Here is a 20,214-nt window from a genome sequence, read left to right as displayed (position 1 = left end):
GGATATTATTCTAATATCATAGAAAAATATCAATTAAATTGCTATGATTAACTAATATGTATTTTTTTGCAATCATGCAAGTTTGGTTATTGTGTATGAATGAACAATCATATTATTTAGTGGGAGCATTATTGAATTAAATATTTCATTTGTTAATAGTATTCAATATTTAAATAATATAAATTTATTTATAAAAAATTGAACATGAGATATATTAATTAAAATAAATTTATTATTTTCTGAGATAATTAATTATTATTAATAAAAAGATAAGTACAAATATAATATAAAAATAAGTATCTTCTTAATGGTCCGGTCGATGCCAACCGAGTGGATGGGCACCCAACTCCATCGTGAGCTGACATGTGGTTGGCACAGCTTATTACTCTTTTATTTTTAATTTTTTTTTAAAAAAACTGATTTTTTATTGACTTAGGATTCACTTGTTTTTACTTTTTATTTTTATTTATTTATCATACGTTTATTTTCACCCATCAAACAAATTTTCACTTCATTCCGAGAGTGATCTATATTTCCAAGTATTATTGAAGTGTTCGAATTTTGTATTTCTATTTTTATTGGAAAAAGTATTTTTGTTCTAACACTTGAAAGTAATATTATTAAAAAAGAAAATGTTTGTACACTATAATCTAACTTATACAATAATAGAAATCAATGGCATGTGAATTTATATATTTAGGGGATAGAAACAAAGAACAAATTAATTACCTTTTTAATTTTTTTAAAGTAAAAAAAATTAATTGAAATAAATCGATTATAATTACAATAATTCATGTCCACGTCAATACATAATAAAGTCTATTACAATAATGATATCCTGCTCAACAACATTTACTATTACAGTAGACAACATCCCACGCACAGCGGGATTGAAACCTTTGACCTTTAAGATCATGAGGCCTCAGTTTCGCCAACTGAACTAGACTTCATTGATAATTTTCTTTTTATATTAAGATGAATATATTAGTTATTATTTTCTTTACACTGAAGCGATGAAATATTTTATAGCCAAACCCCACAAAACTTATTTTGACAAATCACACTTAAAAAAGCATTCAAGCTCATATGCTAAATTAAAATATTATTAAAGCCCTTAAGCTCTCTCTCACAACACTAACACTGCATCATCTCTCCACAACAGAGATTTCATCCTTTTAGTTGGGGTTTTGCAGCGAGGAAGCAGAAAAAAAAAAAAAAAAAAAAAAAAAAAAAAATGGTGTGGGAACGTGGGTGATTATGACAAGAGACTATAGTTGGTAGTTTGTGAATTTGATATGAGAACTACCCATAAGAGCTTAAATTTTCATTTTTGTTATTCACAAATAATTAATTTCATTTTATACAAAAAAATCAATAAATGTATCTATATTTTATATATATAAAAAAAGCAAAGAACAAATTTTGTAAAAATTCAAAAATAACTATCATTGTAGACATAATTCAAGCTTTTCGGCTTCGTCTCTCGTATGAGAGTTAGGGCTCGCATGAGCAGTGTTTCTCGTATGAGGGTTTGTCTCTTCTATAGAGTGGTATTAGTAATAGGATAGTGTGTGTGTGTTAGATAGAGAGTCTTCTAATAGGTTCGCTGAATCATTCCAGCGGAAAGAGGAAAATATTGTGGCAAGCATTGTTTTTGGTTTCTCTATTCGATCTTGCTTTGTTGCCTTCAGGTTGCTCTTTTTTATTTGTTTCTTTAGGTTTTCTTTCAAGTGAATGGGTGACAGCGGTCGAGTATCTTCCGATTGTGAGGGGTGTGTTGTGTTTGGTTGGTTCTGGGGTTTTGCTCGATGGAGGAGACGGTGGCTCGGCTTGGTAAGGTTTGGTCCTAACAGAAGAGGAGGTTGGACTCACTCTGTCGCAGGGGACTTGGAATGGGAAGAAAGAAAAAGAGGGGTTCTATCTAATGGGTTATATGTTAGTATCAAAGGCTTACAATTTCGAATTTGTGAAAACTACACTCATGGCGACCATGAATCCTGGGAAAGGCATGAAAATATAAGAGATTGGGAATGGTCAATTCCTATTCAAATTCCATCATGTACTGGATAAGAATCGTGTTTGGGAAAGAGCCCCTGGATGTTTGATAAGAATCTGGTGGTGCTGAATGTCGGAGAAGATGACGACAATCCCTTCACAGTGCCGTTGGATTGGAGTACTTTTAATGTCCACGTACACGACTTATCTATCTGACAGATGACAAGGGAGATGGCAGAGGCGATTGGGAATTGGCTAGGCCGGTATGATGATTCTGCGGATAGTTGTCAATTCATGTGGGATCATCTATGAGATTGAAGGTTGCATTAGATGTTCGACAACCGTTAAAATATTTTTACGACTGCGCACAATGACGGGGGAAGGATCGATAGTGTCTTTTACGTACGAGTAGCTCCCCACTTTTTGCTATGTATGTGGTAAGTTGGGTCATATAGATTGTAATTGTGAATGCCGGTATGAGGAAGGATTTGTGGATCCAGGAGAAAAGACTCAGTATGGGGAATGGTTCTGTGCTCCGGTACACAAGGCTTCAATCAGAGGAGATGGGCGGATATCTACCTATTGGCGGGGCGGGGAATATGGGACAAGTGGGCATCAGCGTGGGTGGAAGCGTGTCAGTTCACTACCGGGGAACCGCCATCTTTGAGCCTCATCCTCTAAGGCGCGAATCTCAGCAACAAATGTGGGGACTAGAGTATCATATCCCTCCCGCCTTCATCATCTACGCCCCCTACCCTAGGAGTCGTGCTCACCTTCCCCCTCCTAACTGCTTATATTTTTTCTTGGCTCAGTTAAAATTCCTTCTTCTACTTTGATGTGGCTCGTCTTTTTGGTGTCCCCTTGAATCAGTTGGTTCCCAACTCCTTCAAGCTTTTGGCCAGTTTTTTTATGATCTTTCGCTTTTATCAATTCCCAGTTTGTACTAATATCTTTGCACAGTGTTATTGCCTAAAATGGGCAGACTCTTTGTGTTTATTCCGCGTCCTAGTGTTTCCTTCTTACCTTCTCCAAATCTCCCAAAAAATTGGAAGAGAAATTTCTTCTTTGTTTTACCCGCTCGTCATTGGTCCTTTCCTGATCGCTGTATTCAGGAGGCTCCTCCACTACTTCAAGTTGGGGAGAGAACTATTGCTCTGACTTCTCTGCTGGATATCTTAAACGAAAGCCCCTACGATTGACGGTCCCTCATCGATGAAAGACTACTAGGCCATTTTGGCTTAAGTCCACCGGTGGAACCCTTGGGGGATTCCCTAGGTATTCTATTTTTTCTCCTGCTCTTCATTTTGTTGTGTTTGTCACGGACTATCACTTGGGTTGTTTTTTCTTGGATCAGATAACATCATGTTTAGCAAGTTGAATGTGGGATCATGCTTCGGGGGCTCGACCTGGAGGGACTCCTCTTGGAGGAAGCCTCTTCCCATACTTCCTTTCTATTTTCTCCCCAGCTTTCCTTTTTGGCAGCCTGGGAGTCCTCCATGTTGATTTATTTAGCTGGACGAGCTAAGAGTATCAAACTTAGAAACAAATTTTTTTGGCTAGGGACTTGAAGAAGTCCCCATCCAAGAGTCTTTGCGAGAAAGCGCTGGCCTTCACCTCTTGCGTGGCAGAGAGCACCTCTAATATAACAACATTGAACCGTGCAAGTACTCCTTCAGTAGTTCGTTATCTTTCGGGCGTACAGCGAAAAGACTGAATTCCGTCTTTCGGAGCTTGCGGCTGTTGGAAAACTGGTCTAAGAAAAGGGATCGAAATTCTTGAAAACTTCCTATCACTCCTATGGTCAGTTGATTGAACTACTGTTGTAAGGTGGTAACAAATACGCGTCATTTAATTCCATCCGTGTATCTATGTAAGAGGGTATCATTCTCAAAATGTTAAAGATGCCTTTGAGGGTCAGTCATGCCATCATATTCAGCAATAGCAGGGGTACGACAATTTGCTGGAAGTTCGTCTACTATCACTGCTTCAGTGAAGGGGATGCCCTTATGATCGTCTTCTGGGGCTCCCGCAATCTGATATTGAACATCAAGGAGACTCTTTTGGAGGCATTACAGGTATGCCAGCCATTGTTGAGGGACTTCTTGGGGGACCGCTGGAGAAGGATTTTGTTCTCCGATCGGTTGGGTCTTGGGCCAAGGGGCATCTCCCTCTATCGGGCCTTTTTCTATCCCTCCTTCAAGTATGACCGCATCCCTCATAGGAGCTTGACGAGCGGGTATTAACACTACCATCTGCTCCTGAATTGCAGTCGCGACTACTTGTTGGATAGCACCCAACAGAGTTGGGGAGATTTCTCCAGAGGTAGTGTCAGAGGAGGTACTCCATCTTAGATGATCAGCCATGGGATCCGCCATCCTAGGAGGCGGCCTAGGCATGAGAAAGACTGGGGTTGACTCTCCACCAATTGGAGTGAGAGAGGATCCTATGATGACCTGCAGAGGTTGGTTGTTGCCAGAGGTTTCCACAACCTTCTGTTTATTTGCAGCATTATTCGGGGTTTTCATGGTAATTCACGTCTTTAACTCAAATTTTCCACAGACGAAGCCACTTGATGCGTGCGATTTTAGCATAGGTCCAATGGATTCGAACTTGAGCGATAGGCCGGGATTGATTAAGAAAGAATATGGGAGATAAGGACCTTCAAAACAAAACGTTATCACTCCAATGCCCAAATTAATACTGGATTTGAAAAACAATAATTTGAATGAAACATATTAAAAGAATAAAGCATGATTATGAAAAAACAGAAGTAAAATTGCATGTGATAGTGCAATGCAGGTGCACCAGAATAATAGCCGGATTCCAGTCTATTGAAGGTATCCCTCGCCTAGGGATAGGATCTCTATTTATAGAGGAGTGTCATCTTCATCAAGAAACTAATCGTGCTTCCTATTCCCGCGGTGGACGGATAAAGTTAGTTGAGATAAGACATGATCGTGCCCTATTTTTTAGTGATTTTGCCGTTAGAGTTATTATTTAGGTGTGGAAGAGAATCCATGGTTGAGGAGGACTCCTAGCCCGCAACGAGTCTGATGGACTCAAAAGTCCAAGCCACAACAAGCGTACTCCATGCTGGCAGTAGGGCATACGTGGAGGGTCCAAGTGCATGCCACGTAGTCTTTAGAGAGAAACGTGTAACTGGAGGCTAGGCCGGTTGTCAATATTTGGGCTAGAATATTGAGCTATGTTGAGCGGGCCTCCTCCACCAGACGACCGAGTTTAGGGAAGGAGGTCTTAGGCCTCCTAGCTCGTTCTTGGACCGTAATTTGTTGGGCCACACCCATTAAAACTAATTATTAAAAATATGTAATATCAATGCTGGTGAAAAAAAATATAAAAAATTTCTACCTCAATGATATACTTTAATAGTTTGTGTATTGAGGAGAATATACCAGTACTACATTCTTATTTCAAATTTTTTATTACTTCAAGAAATTTATTACTCCAAATGTAAAGTCTAACGAATGAATTTTCAACACATTACTATAGTGCATTTAACTAATAATTACAATTTTTTTCAACTTTCACTATTTAAATATTTTGTATTCAAATTTTTTTCTACTTGAATGAAAAATTTGAGAAATTTAAAAATTGAGAACAGTATACCAATAACACATACTTAATTCAAATATTTATTATTTGAATTTTGTATATTATACTTTTTTACTCCAAAATATAAAGTCTAACAAAATCATTTTGAAGACAATACTACAATGTATTTAATTATTCATTAAATTTGTAATTATTATTTAAAATGTAAAAGAAATCCTCAACCAAGAAAATTACTTAACATAAATATATATACTATATTTCACAAACAAACAACTACTATTTATATACACACTTATATTAATAAATATATATAAAATAGATATATTTAACAATGAACAATAATCTTTGTCTCCCAAATCCCAACATCAAACATATGCCACTTATTTTAAACTATTTTATATTTTATCAAAATACAAATCCAAACATAATATCTATCTCTATTTTTACTCTCTATCTCCTAAACACCACAACAAAATACTCAAAACACAAGTACAAATACTATGAAAGTGGTCTCAGGCATGTGAGATGTAGGATCGCAGGGACTAAGGAGCTGATTAGTAAGAAACAGTAGGGAATAATGATGGTTACACAACGACGGGAGGTTCAGGCATTGGAACAAAAACTGGAGGTCCTATGTTCAGAAGAGGAATTGCTTTGGATGCAACGGTGCAAGGCTTATTCGCTAACAGAGAGGGACCAAAACTCAAAGCAACCACTATGGCTCAAGGATGCCGAGGGAGTTTGGAGAAGTAAAGAGGAGGAAGTGCAAAATATACTTACGGATAATTTTGGGGGAATATTTACAAGTCGAGCACCACCGAACGAAGCTCTAGAAGCGACACTAAATGTAGTACATCCTAAAGTCACGGTGGAGATGAACGAACGTCTTCTTCAACTGTTCACTGAAGTTGAGGTTCGTACTGCTCTTTTTAGCATTCCCCACTTAAATCCCACGGACCCAACAGTATGCCCCCGCTCTTCTTTCAAAAATTCTGGCGCATTGTTGGCCCCGATATTAGTTGTAGTGTTCTTAGTATTTTGAATGATGGTTGCTTGCTTCATAAAATGAGCTTCACCTATATTGTATTGTTAGCTAAACGTGAAAAGCCCATTTTTGTCCGATCAACTTGTGCAACACTATAGTTAAAATAGCCTCGAAATGTGCAGCTAATTGTCTCAAAAGTATCCTTGACTATGTTCTTTCGCCCTCTCAGTCAACTTTTATTCCCAACAGACTAATTACTGAGAGTGTGTTGATTGAATTTGAGCTTAATCACTTTGTTAAGAACAGAACATGAGCCGGCAGGGGTGCTTCGCTCTCAAACTAAATATGAGTACGGCGTATGATCGGGTCGGACGTCAATTCTTACGGGAGGTATTATCTAGAATAGGGACATACGAGCATTTTGTGAGCTTAATCATTTGTTGGTTACTTCAGTATCTTATTCCCTTATGTTGCATGGTTTATAGTTCGGATATCTAAAGCCGGGTAGAGGGCTCCGTCAAAGAGATCCTCTATCCCCATACCTGTTTCTCTTTGTGGCAGAAGTGTTTAGCTCTATGGTGCAGGGGGCTACGGAGTGAAGGGAACTAGAGGGATAGCCATTTAAAGTGGAGCCCCTCGGATATCCCATTTATTGTTTGTTGATGATACAATTATCTACAGAGCAGCAACAGACGAGGATGTGGACGCTGAAAAGGGTGTTAGACATTTATGTGGCAGCATCAGGTCAAGAAATTAATTTTGGGAAGTCAAGTGTAGGGATAAGCCGGTGGTGGCAGAGTTAATTGATCATAATCTACGAAGCTGGAACACGGATTTAATCACTCAAATATATTGAGGCAGAGGATGTGAAAGCAATTCTAAACACTCCTATTGGGGGTGCAAGAACCGGTAGAATGGTCGCTTTACGGTGAGTCAGCTTACTACCTGGCACTCGAAAGGCATTCTCAACGGTAGCTGGTACTTCGGGCAGTTGGGTGGATAGTCATCAACGATCGCGATACATCCAATGGGAGAAGGTGTGGCACAGTCGTACTCCTCCCAAGGTTCGGATGTTTATATGGAAGGCAAGAGACAGAACACTAACTCCTTACAATTGGTTCGAAGGCTTATGCGTTTTCAGGAGGAATATATCGACGCCTTAGACGCTGTTAGGATTAGGGAAAGCAATATGGAAATTAGCTAGAAAGATGGTTTGGTAATGGTGTGTGCATTCAGTACATTGTTTCTGTAATGATCTTTTATTATTAATACAATTCACCGTTTCCCTCATAAAGAAAAAAAAATTTGCAAGCTTTTCTTTATAAATAGTGTAGAGGTATAGATACAGGGATAAAATAGTCTTTAATTAATTTGTTTCAAAAGTGATTTCTCCCCTAAACACTCAGTAACTTTAATCTTCTAGTCCTGTCTTTTTTTTCAAAACACTCCCTAAAATGCGTTCTAAAAGCAGCGTTACGATCTGCAACTCCCAGTTTAGGATCATCAGTTAAGATATGAATTTTTGTTTTCTACTATAAGGAAATACTCTTCTTACATTTCCATTACATGAGCAGAGCAAGAATGCCAGTTTTTGCTCTTTTCTCCTCCTTCCAGAGGGAAAACAAATATGGCTTCATCCGTACTTGACTCCTTCGACTTCATGTAGGTACAAAATAAAGAGGGAACAAAAAATCAACGGCCAACATAATCAGGAGACTGTATAACTTGAGAACCTTCATAGTCCAGTGAGAGCAGGTTCAATGCAGATGGTCTGTCCGACGTCTATATGAAGCCGTTAACCTATAATCAGACTGATCAAGGTACTATGAGCTCAAAGAGCTTGTCACCTGCCCAACGATTACAGTAATATCATCGAGCTTCCCACCTGTCAAATGTAGACACAGAAACAGTTGTTAGGATCATTACTGATGGAAACTAGGAAAGTACACCAGCAGCGGTGACACGTCCTGCCTGTTAACTTCATCCCCATAATTTTCTTCCACCACGGGACATCAAAACCCTGCTCAAGAAAATCAGAATTTTTAGCGTTTAGCACGCAAAAGGGTTTAAGTACAGCAATGGAGATGGCGCCAGTTGGATTACACACCTGGGATCGAGCTTCTTGTGAATATGGGGAGTCGAAACTGGAATCTTTTGAGTGGTTATGAGCCAGATTAGCTAGTGCCTTTGCTAGCATCCGAAACATACCAGTCAGGGTACAGAATAACCAAGATGCTAACAACATCTTAACATTTTACTAGAATCAGCATACCGGCATCAGAAACATTATCACATGAGCTGACAACAGAAACAATTTCTCGGTCAAAAACATTATCAAAGAGCCCATCAGAGCCCATCACAACCGTGTCCTCTTCCATTAATTCCACAGTGGTCACCTGCATTTCAGCAGAAACAGCTGACTGTATTCGCAATGTGAACAGCATTTGGAAATTTACTATTGGATGCAAATTCCACTACACCCAGAAATCGTAGTGGTTGCATTCTCTTTAACAAATATGTTATGATGTATTAAATTGGATACCGTGGCATCAAGGAACGTCTGACCAACAGCCTCTGAGCTTAACTGGTATGGGCAGTCAAAATAATGTTCTTGTGGAGATGTAGAAAATGCTACTTGCCCTGTAATTAGCGGCTAACAATCTTAAATGATCGCTCCAAACCCAGAAACAAAACACAAAGTGGAAACTGAAAATTGCATAGAAATGGCAAAGCAGGGAAATGCGGAAATCCATGGCACTACCTTTGCGTATGACCTTCACCCCACAGTCTCCTACGCTGGCAATCTTCAATATCCCATTCATTTCCAGCATCGCAACAACTCTAAGACGCACACGGATGTTTAAAGAAGTGTATTTTCCAAAAAGACAAGGAATAACAACGATTACAAATAACATTTTAAAGAACCTACACCGTGGCAGACCCAATAGAGGAGGTAGCAGCATGTGCTTTCCTTATCAGACTCCGTGGATCATAGTTAACCTATAAATCAGTTACATAAGTCATTTTTACACAGTTTCATATAAAATAGATTATGTACTATGCATTCACTAGAAAAACAATACAAGAAAGAAAGCCAAGGACACGAACCAAACATCGACGCTACTTTAACTAATTGCATATACCAGTCTGCACAAAATATAAGAAAGAACACCTCTTCATCTTCCACAAAGCTAGAGGCATTAGCCATTAGCTCGCGCGAGAACAGAGCAGGATTGACATCTTTTTCAGCCCAACTGCCAAAAATCATTAAACATTCCTTATAACGCCAAGTTCTAAAGCTACCTAGCATTCCTCATCACATCATACAGCTACCTAGGAAAGAATATTACCCGGAAACCCCATCAGCCACCCCAAGAACTCCACCACTGTGACTGCTAATGAAAAATGCATCTTCCCCACCTTTCTCCACCTGCAGAAGCAATAACCATCTCATCCTAACCTCAATTATTCAGAAACGGGAAACAGAAGTGACCGAGTTTGGCTTGTATACCTTGTCGGGATGCGGAATAAAGTGGGTTCCAACGCTTAAGCGCACCCCTACTTCAGAACTACAAGATATCAACAAAAACGGCTTTAATCACACAGAATCTGAAATGGGACTAAGTGATGAACACCCAGCGCAAGAAAAATGAAACTTGTTGAAGAAAAGAGAGCGAAAGGGCTTACCCAACATGATTGGAAACAGATGGAGTTGCACAACAGACCAACCTCTTGGGTTTGTGAACAGAGCAGAGTGTGGGTGAATCAGTAGAGGAAATGAGCTGCAAATCTCTGCTTGTGCTGTAAGCAATACTGGTAAATGGCCTCAGAACTGGAATTGCCATCTCACTCTTCCAATCCTACCACCTCAACAACAATCACTTGATGGCTGTTTCTCTTCCAGTGATCAATAATCCAGGGACGTAGGCTTCTCATTGTTCCACGTCAACGAAGCGAGATGAATAAAAACATCGGGCGCTCTTCCAAGCAAGCACCAGTGGTCTAGTGGTAGAATAGTACCCTGCCACGGTACAGACCCGGGTTCGATTCCCGGCTGGTGCAAATTTAGTTTATGTTTTTCTGTTTCCTTTTGTGGGAGGTTCTCAGTTTATATGATAATGATGATGAAGAGAAGAGGAAACAAAGAAGGCCACAACATTTGCACTTTTCCTCTTTTATTATGTTAATATTAATAATTGATCATATCTTATTTGATGTGTTTGCCAGATATCAAAAAAATATAATATTTAAATAATTGAATTTAATAATACATTTATGAAGAAAAATATTTATACCTTTTACCTTTATCTGTACAATATAAAAATTTAAAAAATCTACACTCACAAACGACAGTTAATTATACAATCACACCAATTTTTAAATAATTAGATAATTTTAAAAATTAATCATAATTTTTATTAAAAAAGTGACTGTACATCAGTTTAATATACATTGACTTTTTTATTGGACCGATAATACCTTAAATTGTAGTTTGTTAGTTTCTATATTTAAAACGTGAAAGATTAATTTATTATATGCACATAAGAACGACGTATCACGACAACCAATATAATTAAAAAACACCCTTTTGGTGTTTCTAAGTTTTTGGTATTTTTAATTTTTTTAATTATTTTCTGTCTCTTCTCGACTTGTCATTTCTCTCTCTTTTTTTTTCTTATCCCACTCTTTTTACAATATTTTCTCATAATTATATTCTATTTATTTATCTAATTAATATAAAAATAATTATTTTTAAATTTAAAATTAATTATACTAATTAAAGTATTTGTACTTCAAATTTAAGTGTTGATTGTTAACTGCCACTGTATGTATAGTTTCAGTACCAATTCCATTAGTTGTCCCATCAAGAAAGGAAAAAAGTAAAGAAAAGTACCAACTCCATACACCATTACTTTTTCTAACAGATGTTTTTCATGTTCAACAACAAAAAAAAAAAGAAATGTACAATTTTGGTTCTATAACTTAAAAAGATGTTCAATTTTAATCTAATTATTAAATAAAAATATTAAAAAATAACATATTGATTAATAAAAAAAGTCATAAAATAACTTAAAAGCAAATCTTTAAACCAATCATAAGCTTTTAATATTTCATAAACATAAATAAAATTTTTACAATAATATATATAATTTACAAATTCTTTCAAATTTGTCATTACTAAACATCGTATAAGCTCGAGAACTTTATGTTATCAAAACACTTCATAAAATTAGTTTTAAAACAAAATTTAACATTCTATAAGCTTTCAGAAAAAAAACATCTTATAAGATGTAGAGATTTATAAAATCTTTTAAATAACCTTAGCCAAACACCCGCTAAGTACATAACTTTTTGGATATTCGCATGCCAACTTCGGAGAATACATGGTTGATTATGAGTTGAAATCAAGACTTATTTCCAATATCACAACGGGCAATCGTATACAACTCGAAAAAGATCAAAGTTTTGAAGCTACAAAGTCGAAATAATAAGAGTTGGTCACCCTCCATAGTACAGTACAGAGCTTTTTCTGTGGTTTTGTTCCAAGATGAGAGTTCGAAAAACATGTAGGGGAAACATCGTTGCTCGTAGTAATACGTACCTTCTTATCAACAGTGCAGTTCCACCTTCTCTTGGTTGTTTTGATCATCATTCCATTAGGATTCTCATCAATAACTAATAAACTACGTTTAACAATCGTGTAATAATTCTACGCATGATAAACTCGTATCAACTTACACAAATATAGAGATTTCTAGTGGGATTTGAATCCAATACTTCAGACCAAGATCGTCAATCTCGGTGTGTTAGCTTAGAAGCTCAAGCTTATAAGCTTCATAGGCAAAGACCAAGTATCAGATAAAGATCAAGCCACAATGCACATAACCTAATTCATGTGTGCATCAAGGAAACAGATAACTATAAGATTCCACTATCAGGAAGCATGATATATAATTTTTGCATACATACGGTTTCTGCTGTAGGTGAACTCCAGCGGTCGTGAGTCGATTGAAGCCCTCTAGTCTTTTTCCTTACGGTGTCATTTTCAAGGTTGAAACGGAATTGTGTGTGGCCAGAACGCCCAAAACTTGAGGTCATTCTGTTAAGACTGGATGCTGTCGACATTCAATGCAAAAGAAGCTCCAATAGAACACTGAATTCTCCCTGTTAACAGTCAAAACTACTTTTCTTAGAAACAAGAAGCAAAAATTATTTTCTATATGCAGAAAACATGGGCAACTTAGTCGAAGAAAATTGTTATACTAATAAGGTTTGACCATAGACCCCATAGGACTTCATAAATAGAGGTTCAAGAGGTACCAGGCTCATTTAGCAACATGGCATCAACATTGATGGACCTTGAGGTATTTATCATAATTCTACGAGGGCATAATAGACAATTTATTTTAGAACATATCTACAATTATTGTATGCAATTCACCACAATCTAATACTACGCAACTCCTATATAACCCAAAATCATTTCCAACAGCAATCAGACTCTCCTGATTTGGCAAAACATAAGTTTTGCATCCTTGAAATTGGAGTAGAGAGAATCCCTTCAAGCATCTCTGCTCGGACTAGGAGAAGATTAGCTTGGAGTCGCACATGTTGAAGGCGGGAGCCACATTCAAATATTGTGATGATTTAAGGAACAAGCAGAGAATCACTAAATACCACATCAAATATCGACATCCTTCGTAATGCTTTTTCAGTAGTCGTCATCCACCTCTCATCTAATCAGTTCGTTTTTCTCTAGTTTACAAGACAATTGCTTTTCAATTTAAGTAATAATGCTTTTCTTATTTACTACAGTCTAATAATGCTTGTACCTTTGTGTATACGGATATCGGAGGTTAATAACTATAATGTTCTTTAATAGACGAAAAATTATTTTCTCCAGAAGCTTCAACTATTACGTTCTACAAGTCTTACATGCTCTAAAAGATGGAGTAGAGTTTAGTGACTTAAAATATGTATTGCATATGGTCAATATTGGAAATGCAAGAGGAAGAAAAGATGATTGTAAAAAAGAATCTAAATGAAAATATTACTTGGTATTTACTATTTCAACGGTACAAGCAAAGTGCGATTTAGTTAACCTGGAAGCCTCTGGTGCAGTTTATGTATAATCAACTACTTGGAGTTCACTGTATCCATCTCTTTTACTTCTGATTGCCCTTGCTCTGCCGTCTCTTATTTCTAGAACCTGGTGAAAATAGACAGTACAGTTATCCCGAGAATCAATCTTTTTAGCTATTCCAAATAAACTACAAGGTATTAGGCGTGATGCACGTGAAGAGACATGTATTAGGAACTAAATATATTACTTATTTACTTACAAAAAAGATAATTGATGCTTATTTTAATATGTTTTTCTATTCTTTAATATTTTTTAGGTTAATATTTTACATATTATTCATATGCAGTTAATGTAGAAGTCATTGTAAAACATATCACACATCCCCTAGTAAATTATAAATGCTTCTCCTCAATATCTTTTTTTATTATTTGAAGTCAATCACTATATTGTCCGCGCTAGTAACTTAAAATTTCCTTGAGACATTTCAAATCTCTTCTAATAAATTAATCTCACTGAATTATACTCTTCATTGTTTCTTTTGTTTGAGATGAAAACATTGTTCATTTCAAACTGGATCTAGGTACTTCAGAGGAATTAGAATTACTAAATAAATTCCTTCTGTATCAGCACTTATATTTTTCATAACTAATTCTTTTTTAATAATAAAAAGAATAGATAAGTAATGTTACAAGTGTCTTTCCATAATAGGAACACTTGTGATTTCATACTCCTATATATAGTATAAATATATATAGATTATTCAATGTTGAAGCTCGAAAAGATGTCTCTGGTTAACCTAGTGATCCTTCGTAAATGTAAAAGCACAAAACATTGACCAAAGTAGACTTATAAATGAAAGAAGCAGGTGGTCAGCAGTTTTCATGGCTAAATAAATCTTCGACAACAAATTATTTACTGAATAGCATTAAAAATAGCCCTGTGTCCAGCATAGTGAGGAGTGAGGAAACAACTTCCTATTGATCTTTATTTTTGTGCATTTGTGTCTTATTCTTTATTAGTTAAACTTTCTTCTTTCTGGGATACACGAGGGGCAATAGCATCAACAAAATTGTACTGCTGTTAAAAGCTGTGGAATTGAGTGAAACAGTGATCTACCTCGGGTCTTGAATCAAGAACTCCGCTAGACATCCCCACGTCAATGCGCCAAATCCTACAGTTGAACTCACTGCAGCATAACCGAACTCACTAGGCTCAAATACAGAAGGAGAAATGCCCAAGTATAAAAAGAGAAACAGTAGGATCATTGCATTAATCGACAATCCTAGATGATTGTCATGCAGGGTGTACGCATTAAATTTTTAAATCTACAGTTTTCATAAATATAAACCATAGAGCAACTAAAAGTTTAATCTTAAATTCTTTCCAAGAGCTATTTTTCACCTAAAAGTTTTAACGATGACATGAAAGGTAACGCCATGCATATAGTAGCGCAAATTAGTAGCAGGACAAGATTTGCATAATATATGCAATGATAAAGAAGCTCAATTAAGAATATATTGGTTCAGAGTAATTAATGTTAATTATTTGATTTATTAAATTTGTCTACTCTTAATTTAATTAAGAGTAATTAAATTGTATAAACACCCGCTGAATGGAGATTAATCATTTCATGAAAGATTAAAACTGTAGAAACTTAGTTGACATTTAGTTGTTAAACCCTTTCTACTTCTTCCCTGTTTAAGATTACAAACATTTAGAAAATCAGGAATCACATTATTTTCTTTGCATTTAGTTAATAGTTAACTTGTCCTTATCTTATACAGAAAATTTTTCATGAGATGATCAAACAAGAGGGCTGAATCAGGTCAAATTGTGTATATAGTGATACAAGTTTGCATGAAATAATGGGTCAAAAACGTGTTCAAGTTTGTACCAATTTACTCCTGTAGCTTGCGGAGTATGTCCTACCACCATTCCCTTGGCACCCAATGCTTGAAGTGTCTCTTGAAGAATAGATTGGATCTGATAAGAAGCAAAATTCAGGATTCTTAACTGTATCAAATTCAAAACAAGAACACAGATAGCCATGTTTCAATAGCTGATAGAAATAATTAGCAAAGTCAATAAAAATAGTCTGCCATATGAAGTGTCGAGAGCAACATATAACTCGAGGAAGTTTCGGTTAAACTTTGTTTGACACAAAAGTCTATAAGTCCGAGAAAAATGTTAAATGAGTTCAAATTAAGAGGACTATGAGGAGTTCCTGACTTGAATATGTAGCCTATTGTTGTGTGTTCGATTTAACGTGCTTAGCCTATTCTTGTGTGTTCGATTTAATGTGCTTAGCCTATTGTTGTGAGTTCGATTTAATGTTCTTAGCCTATTGTTGTGAGTTCAATTTAATGTGAATAGCCTATTGTTGAGGGATCAAACAAATGGGTTTAAAGATATACAGCAACCCTTCTACTTGAGGAAAGATCTCTACCAAACCCGACACGGGTACTCAAAAAAGATGCAAAGCATCGAGTTTCCGCCCACAAGATTTGGCTTTGGCCATCAGGCCACAAAACAGCACAGCAATATCAACTACATGAACAATATAATAAACAACCTGATTGATCTGATAATCTTGCAGATCCTCTGTGTCTCTCGAGTATAAACGACTCCAAACTACACTGTTATAGCCCTTGGTGGCTATAAAAGGGATTTCTGGATAATCATCTTCCATGCTAAGGCCTTTCATCCAATAAGATACTTCTCTGTTTATCCTCTCTATGCCATATTCAACTGCAGCAGAGCAAATGATCCTGTAGTTTTGTTACTGAAATTAACTATTAACATCACAGAGATTAGGAGTAAAATGATTACCATGATGAGGAAGAAGACCACCATGACAGAATACCCACTCATTAACTTTGAGAACAACTGCATGACGTGCCAATTCAGATGCCAATGGACCTCCTGGTCTTAGGAGAATTGATCTAGCAATGACCCCTTTCTGTCGCTGTCCTAATAGTCATGACTAAATCAGAAAGGAAATACAACATCTAGTAACCTAGAAAACTGGATAATTTCTAGTTTCTTGTGCATAAATGCATTACAAAAATATGAAACATTTACTGATTCGCATTATGCCACATTAACTCTGTACTTACAGTTGACGCTAAGTAGGTTATGTTTTACAATATAACATACCTTCACCACATTCCAGGGATCCCAATGATTTTGTACCAGCTTACGCTCTTCTTTCCATCTTTTAGATACACCAACCCAACCAATAAATGCTTCTTCCCAGTTATGGTTACAGATTTCCAAGTGTTCCAGGAAGTCAGCACACTCATCAAAGGCACCCGAATCAACATATCTAAAATCTCCTTCCACATTCATGGTTTCGTGATTTCCATTAACCTAGAAATATGAGAAAGAAAGGTAAGTACATCATTGTATTCGTGGAACTCCTGAAAATTTGGAGTCATGCTTTTAACCACAGCATGGTGAGTAACCTGGTTGAAGTTACTGATCTTATGAAATCTTAAACAGTCAAAGGAGGATATTAGGAATTGATTTTGCAATTTGCTATTTGAAATAACAGCTGGTCCAGATTAAACATGCATGAAGCGAGCAGAAAACCGACCTGGAAAACTGCACCTCCATTAGCTTTTGCCTGGATATCTAACGACTTCAACAAGGATAAAATTGCAATTTCATTCTCACCCCTGTCAAGTATATCTCCAAGTTGAACTAACACCTGATCAAGAATATAAAGTTTCAGTAACAAGGTTCACTGTGTTCCTCAACAGCCATCTAACTTTGGAGTAGCATCCAGACAGAGAAAACTAGTATTATCAATTTCCTCCAGAATAGAGTTGCCTAAGCTTTTCAACTAGTAATAAAAATGCATACCGTTTGTCCACCAACCCATAAGTCTCGGCCATCAGAACTCAAGACACCAGCCATCTGAAGAGCACATCTAGCTTTAGCAAGATCTCCATGCAAATCCCCAACTAATAGCCATTACAATTTATAACAGAATAAGTAGCACGATAAACAATTAGGATAGATGAAAATTTTTGTTCATTACCTACTAGTCATTCAGTAAGAAGGTTTCCCAGCAGAACTTAAGTTAGTAGTCGATATTCATTAAGCACAAACATTTCGGTCCTCGTTGCTCATCAATCAGAGCAAAGAATTTCTTTAGATCGTAATGACAATGAATCATCTAAATTTGACTTCAATCATTATACTAAAGATGGAATCAAACTGTGCAAATGATTATTTGGATTAGGTAAGATCCATATGATAGTTTATCACCATTTTGATGCTTTAACATCAGCAGTTGTTTAGAAAATAATAGCCAAACAGGGTCTTCAGATCATCATGCAAGAGGATCAAGCATTCTGTACTTGTGTCTCTTAAACACAACATATTATAAAGATAAAATTTAACAATTTCCACATAGGTCTGTATAGTTTTCTAAATCCACCTCCAGTTAGATATACCAGTGTGTATTATACTTAACCTCACTGACTAGCATCAAAGAGAAAATTAATTTCATGCAAATTTGCAAGAAGCTGCTTTTACACGACTTCCAGCTGGAGACAAATCAAAAACACATCCAGACGTTCCCCGATCAACAGCATGAATTCAAGTAACTGCCAGTAAGCAATTAGCGCTTATGTTTCGTTGTATCTAAAATTCAGTACATTTCCACTCATTGGCATACCCCTCCAACACTTTCCAAGTACTTCAGAAGTTCCAGCTATAGAATTTTAAGCCATAATTTGCACCAGAACATATTGGATGACAGAGCACCAAATACACTACTGCTTGACACAGTGGACCGAGTTAATACTGAACCCAAGAGGGATGCAGTGTTATCAAGCTATAGTCCACCAAAAAAAAATCAAAATTTCAAGACTATGATTAGGCAAACTCTATTCACCTTTTGGAAACAACCCATGTATGCTTAATGCAACAATTAAGCAAAAGGGCAGACAATCATAAAACCCATTCAAACATGCTGTAGATACACAGACAAGAAACTAATCAAAGCTATCATAGACTTAAGAAGCTCATATAAACTGTTTATTAACTGGCTAAACCAAGAAGTGGGCACCCATACTTGCGACTATTCGGCATCCGGGGGCAGTGACAAAAGTGGGCGGATCGCCATGCACAACGATTGGCTTTAAGCCTTCTCCTGGGGTCTCAGTGCTGGCTCTTTTACTGAGGCTGTGTGAAGTTGAAGCCGTAGAAGCACAGCAACATATGGCATCAAAGGTTTTGTGCTGGCGAGAGGACAAATATAGTGTTCGCAGAGGCAACGAACAGCCGAGAGGGACGGAAGCCATCAGTCTGTTTTGCGCTTCACTCCATGGCTCTCCAGTCTCCAATTTCTCAAAGATTCAAAAAACAGAGTATCCACATGTTCTGCCACGGGTCTCCCTTTGAAGCATGAGGAGATTTTCCCACCACTTATTTGTTGGTAGTCTTTGTTCCACTATTAGTTTACTGTTTGGCCTTATCTCTCTCAAGCTTTTCTTCTTTTAATCAATAAACAATTACACCAACATTTGGGGGGAGAAAAGTATAATTATATAAACTATCCAAGTTAATTGCAATCGTAGTCCAATAGCATATGGTATTTTACAAAATAATCACATGCTTTTTAGGAATAATTTGCACACCCCTCCTATGAGATTCTGTGTAGTTATACATAAACCCATGTGGTTTGAGAAATTATATCTAGCACCCTTAAGGTTTGCTTCTATCTAACAAATAAGTCCATCCATTAGTTAAACTTTATCGAATTTGCTGATATTAACAAAAAAACTAAAAACTAAAAACTATATCTATCTATAATTGACTTATTATTAATTTATTGCAGGTCAAATAAATATTTTTTTCACACGTTAATGAATGTGAGGAGGCATATTTTCACCGGTATAAGAGTAGTTTAGTTTAAAAAATATCATGTGACTTGTAATAAGCCAATAATAAATCAATCGAGGGTAAATATCAATTTTCATTCAATTTTTTTATTAATATCAGCAAATTTGATAAATTTTGACTAACGAATGGACTTATTTGTTAGACGAAAGCTAACTCAGGAGTGCTAGACATAATTTTTCAAACTACACATGGGGTCTACATGTAATTACATCAAATCTTAGAGAAAGAAAGTGTAATTATCCTTACTTTTTATAATCGTCAATTTTAATCTCGCAACTCAATAGCGATGTGCAAAAGACGTCCCACCATTAAATTTTTAATAATTGTGCACAAGGCATTAATATACAACTAGTTAAATATTGGTCCCACACTATAGTGCATTTTGCAATATTGATCCCATGTTTATTAAAATCGTCAAAATTAGTCCGTTAGCTTTTACGGATATGTGCAAATACGCTGTTGAATTCTGAACGAAAAATACGCACAAGCTATTAACTCCAACGAGAACGGATGTAAATTCTCGACAAAAGATTTTTGGAGGGAACTTACATATTAACTCACCATTTCTTGTTGTTTGTGTTTGAATTTCAATGTCATTTTTCTTATTCATCATTTATTATTTCCGTTATTTTCTAAAATATCGCATCAATTTGATGCATGGACT

General features: G+C 36.4%; 2 protein-coding genes and 1 non-coding gene across 5 annotated transcripts; 1 reads left to right on the top strand and 2 right to left on the bottom strand.

Annotated features, from left to right (window-relative positions):
• Positions 7,999 to 10,461, bottom strand: LOC105163895 (probable protein phosphatase 2C 1). Of its 3 annotated transcripts, none has more exons than XM_011082414.2 (11): positions 10,241 to 10,460; positions 10,065 to 10,122; positions 9,904 to 9,983; positions 9,726 to 9,807; positions 9,483 to 9,553; positions 9,315 to 9,394; positions 9,096 to 9,193; positions 8,826 to 8,949; positions 8,661 to 8,743; positions 8,525 to 8,573; positions 7,999 to 8,438 (listed from the first exon to the last, which is right to left on the bottom strand). In XM_011082414.2, the coding sequence occupies exons 1-11, from the start codon at positions 10,396 to 10,398 to the stop codon at positions 8,377 to 8,379; spliced, it is 945 nt and encodes a 314-aa protein (XP_011080716.1). In that variant the 5' UTR covers positions 10,399 to 10,460; the 3' UTR covers positions 7,999 to 8,376. The 3 variants fall into 3 exon arrangements, 2 of the variants coding, with proteins under 2 accessions (XP_011080716.1, XP_020550098.1); XR_002287219.1 differs by having other exon boundaries at positions 8,417 to 8,438; positions 8,661 to 8,738; positions 10,241 to 10,461; XM_020694439.1 differs by lacking the exons at positions 9,726 to 9,807; positions 9,904 to 9,983; positions 10,065 to 10,122; positions 10,241 to 10,460 and adding an exon at positions 9,662 to 9,683.
• TRNAG-GCC lies at positions 10,545 to 10,615 on the top strand. Its single transcript has one exon. It is a non-coding gene; the product is annotated as a tRNA-Gly (tRNA).
• Positions 11,946 to 19,063, bottom strand: LOC105163894 (shewanella-like protein phosphatase 1). The gene is made up of 10 exons (XM_011082413.2): positions 18,721 to 19,063; positions 17,502 to 17,602; positions 17,233 to 17,346; positions 16,794 to 17,006; positions 16,467 to 16,602; positions 16,210 to 16,385; positions 15,532 to 15,620; positions 14,754 to 14,823; positions 13,657 to 13,763; positions 11,946 to 12,718 (listed from the first exon to the last, which is right to left on the bottom strand). The coding sequence occupies exons 1-9, from the start codon at positions 18,947 to 18,949 to the stop codon at positions 13,677 to 13,679; spliced, it is 1,215 nt and encodes a 404-aa protein (XP_011080715.1). The 5' UTR covers positions 18,950 to 19,063; the 3' UTR covers positions 11,946 to 12,718; positions 13,657 to 13,676.

The sequence above is a fragment of the Sesamum indicum genome, linkage group LG6 (genome assembly GCF_000512975.1).
Source record: "Sesamum indicum cultivar Zhongzhi No. 13 linkage group LG6, S_indicum_v1.0, whole genome shotgun sequence".
NCBI lineage: Eukaryota > Viridiplantae > Streptophyta > Magnoliopsida > Lamiales > Pedaliaceae > Sesamum > Sesamum indicum.
This window is presented reverse-complemented; position numbering and strand designations above follow the sequence as displayed.

Coding starts and splice junctions, on each gene's coding strand:
- LOC105163894 (XM_011082413.2), bottom strand. CDS start 18,949: ATGGCTTCCGTCCCTCTCGGCTGTTCGTTGCCTCTGCGAACACTATAT. Junction 15,621..16,209: donor AAGATTATCAGATCAATCAG/GTTGTTTATTAT, acceptor GCTTCTTATCAG/ATCCAATCTATTCTTCAAGA. Junction 13,764..14,753: donor TTCTTGATTCAAGACCCGAG/GTAGATCACTGT, acceptor TATTTTCACCAG/GTTCTAGAAATAAGAGACGG.
- LOC105163895 (XM_011082414.2), bottom strand. CDS start 10,398: ATGGCAATTCCAGTTCTGAGGCCATTTACCAGTATTGCTTACAGCACA. Junction 10,123..10,240: donor TCTGTTTCCAATCATGTTGG/GTAAGCCCTTTC, acceptor GATATCTTGTAG/TTCTGAAGTAGGGGTGCGCT. Junction 8,744..8,825: donor TGATAATGTTTCTGATGCCG/GTATGCTGATTC, acceptor TTCGGATGCTAG/CAAAGGCACTAGCTAATCTG.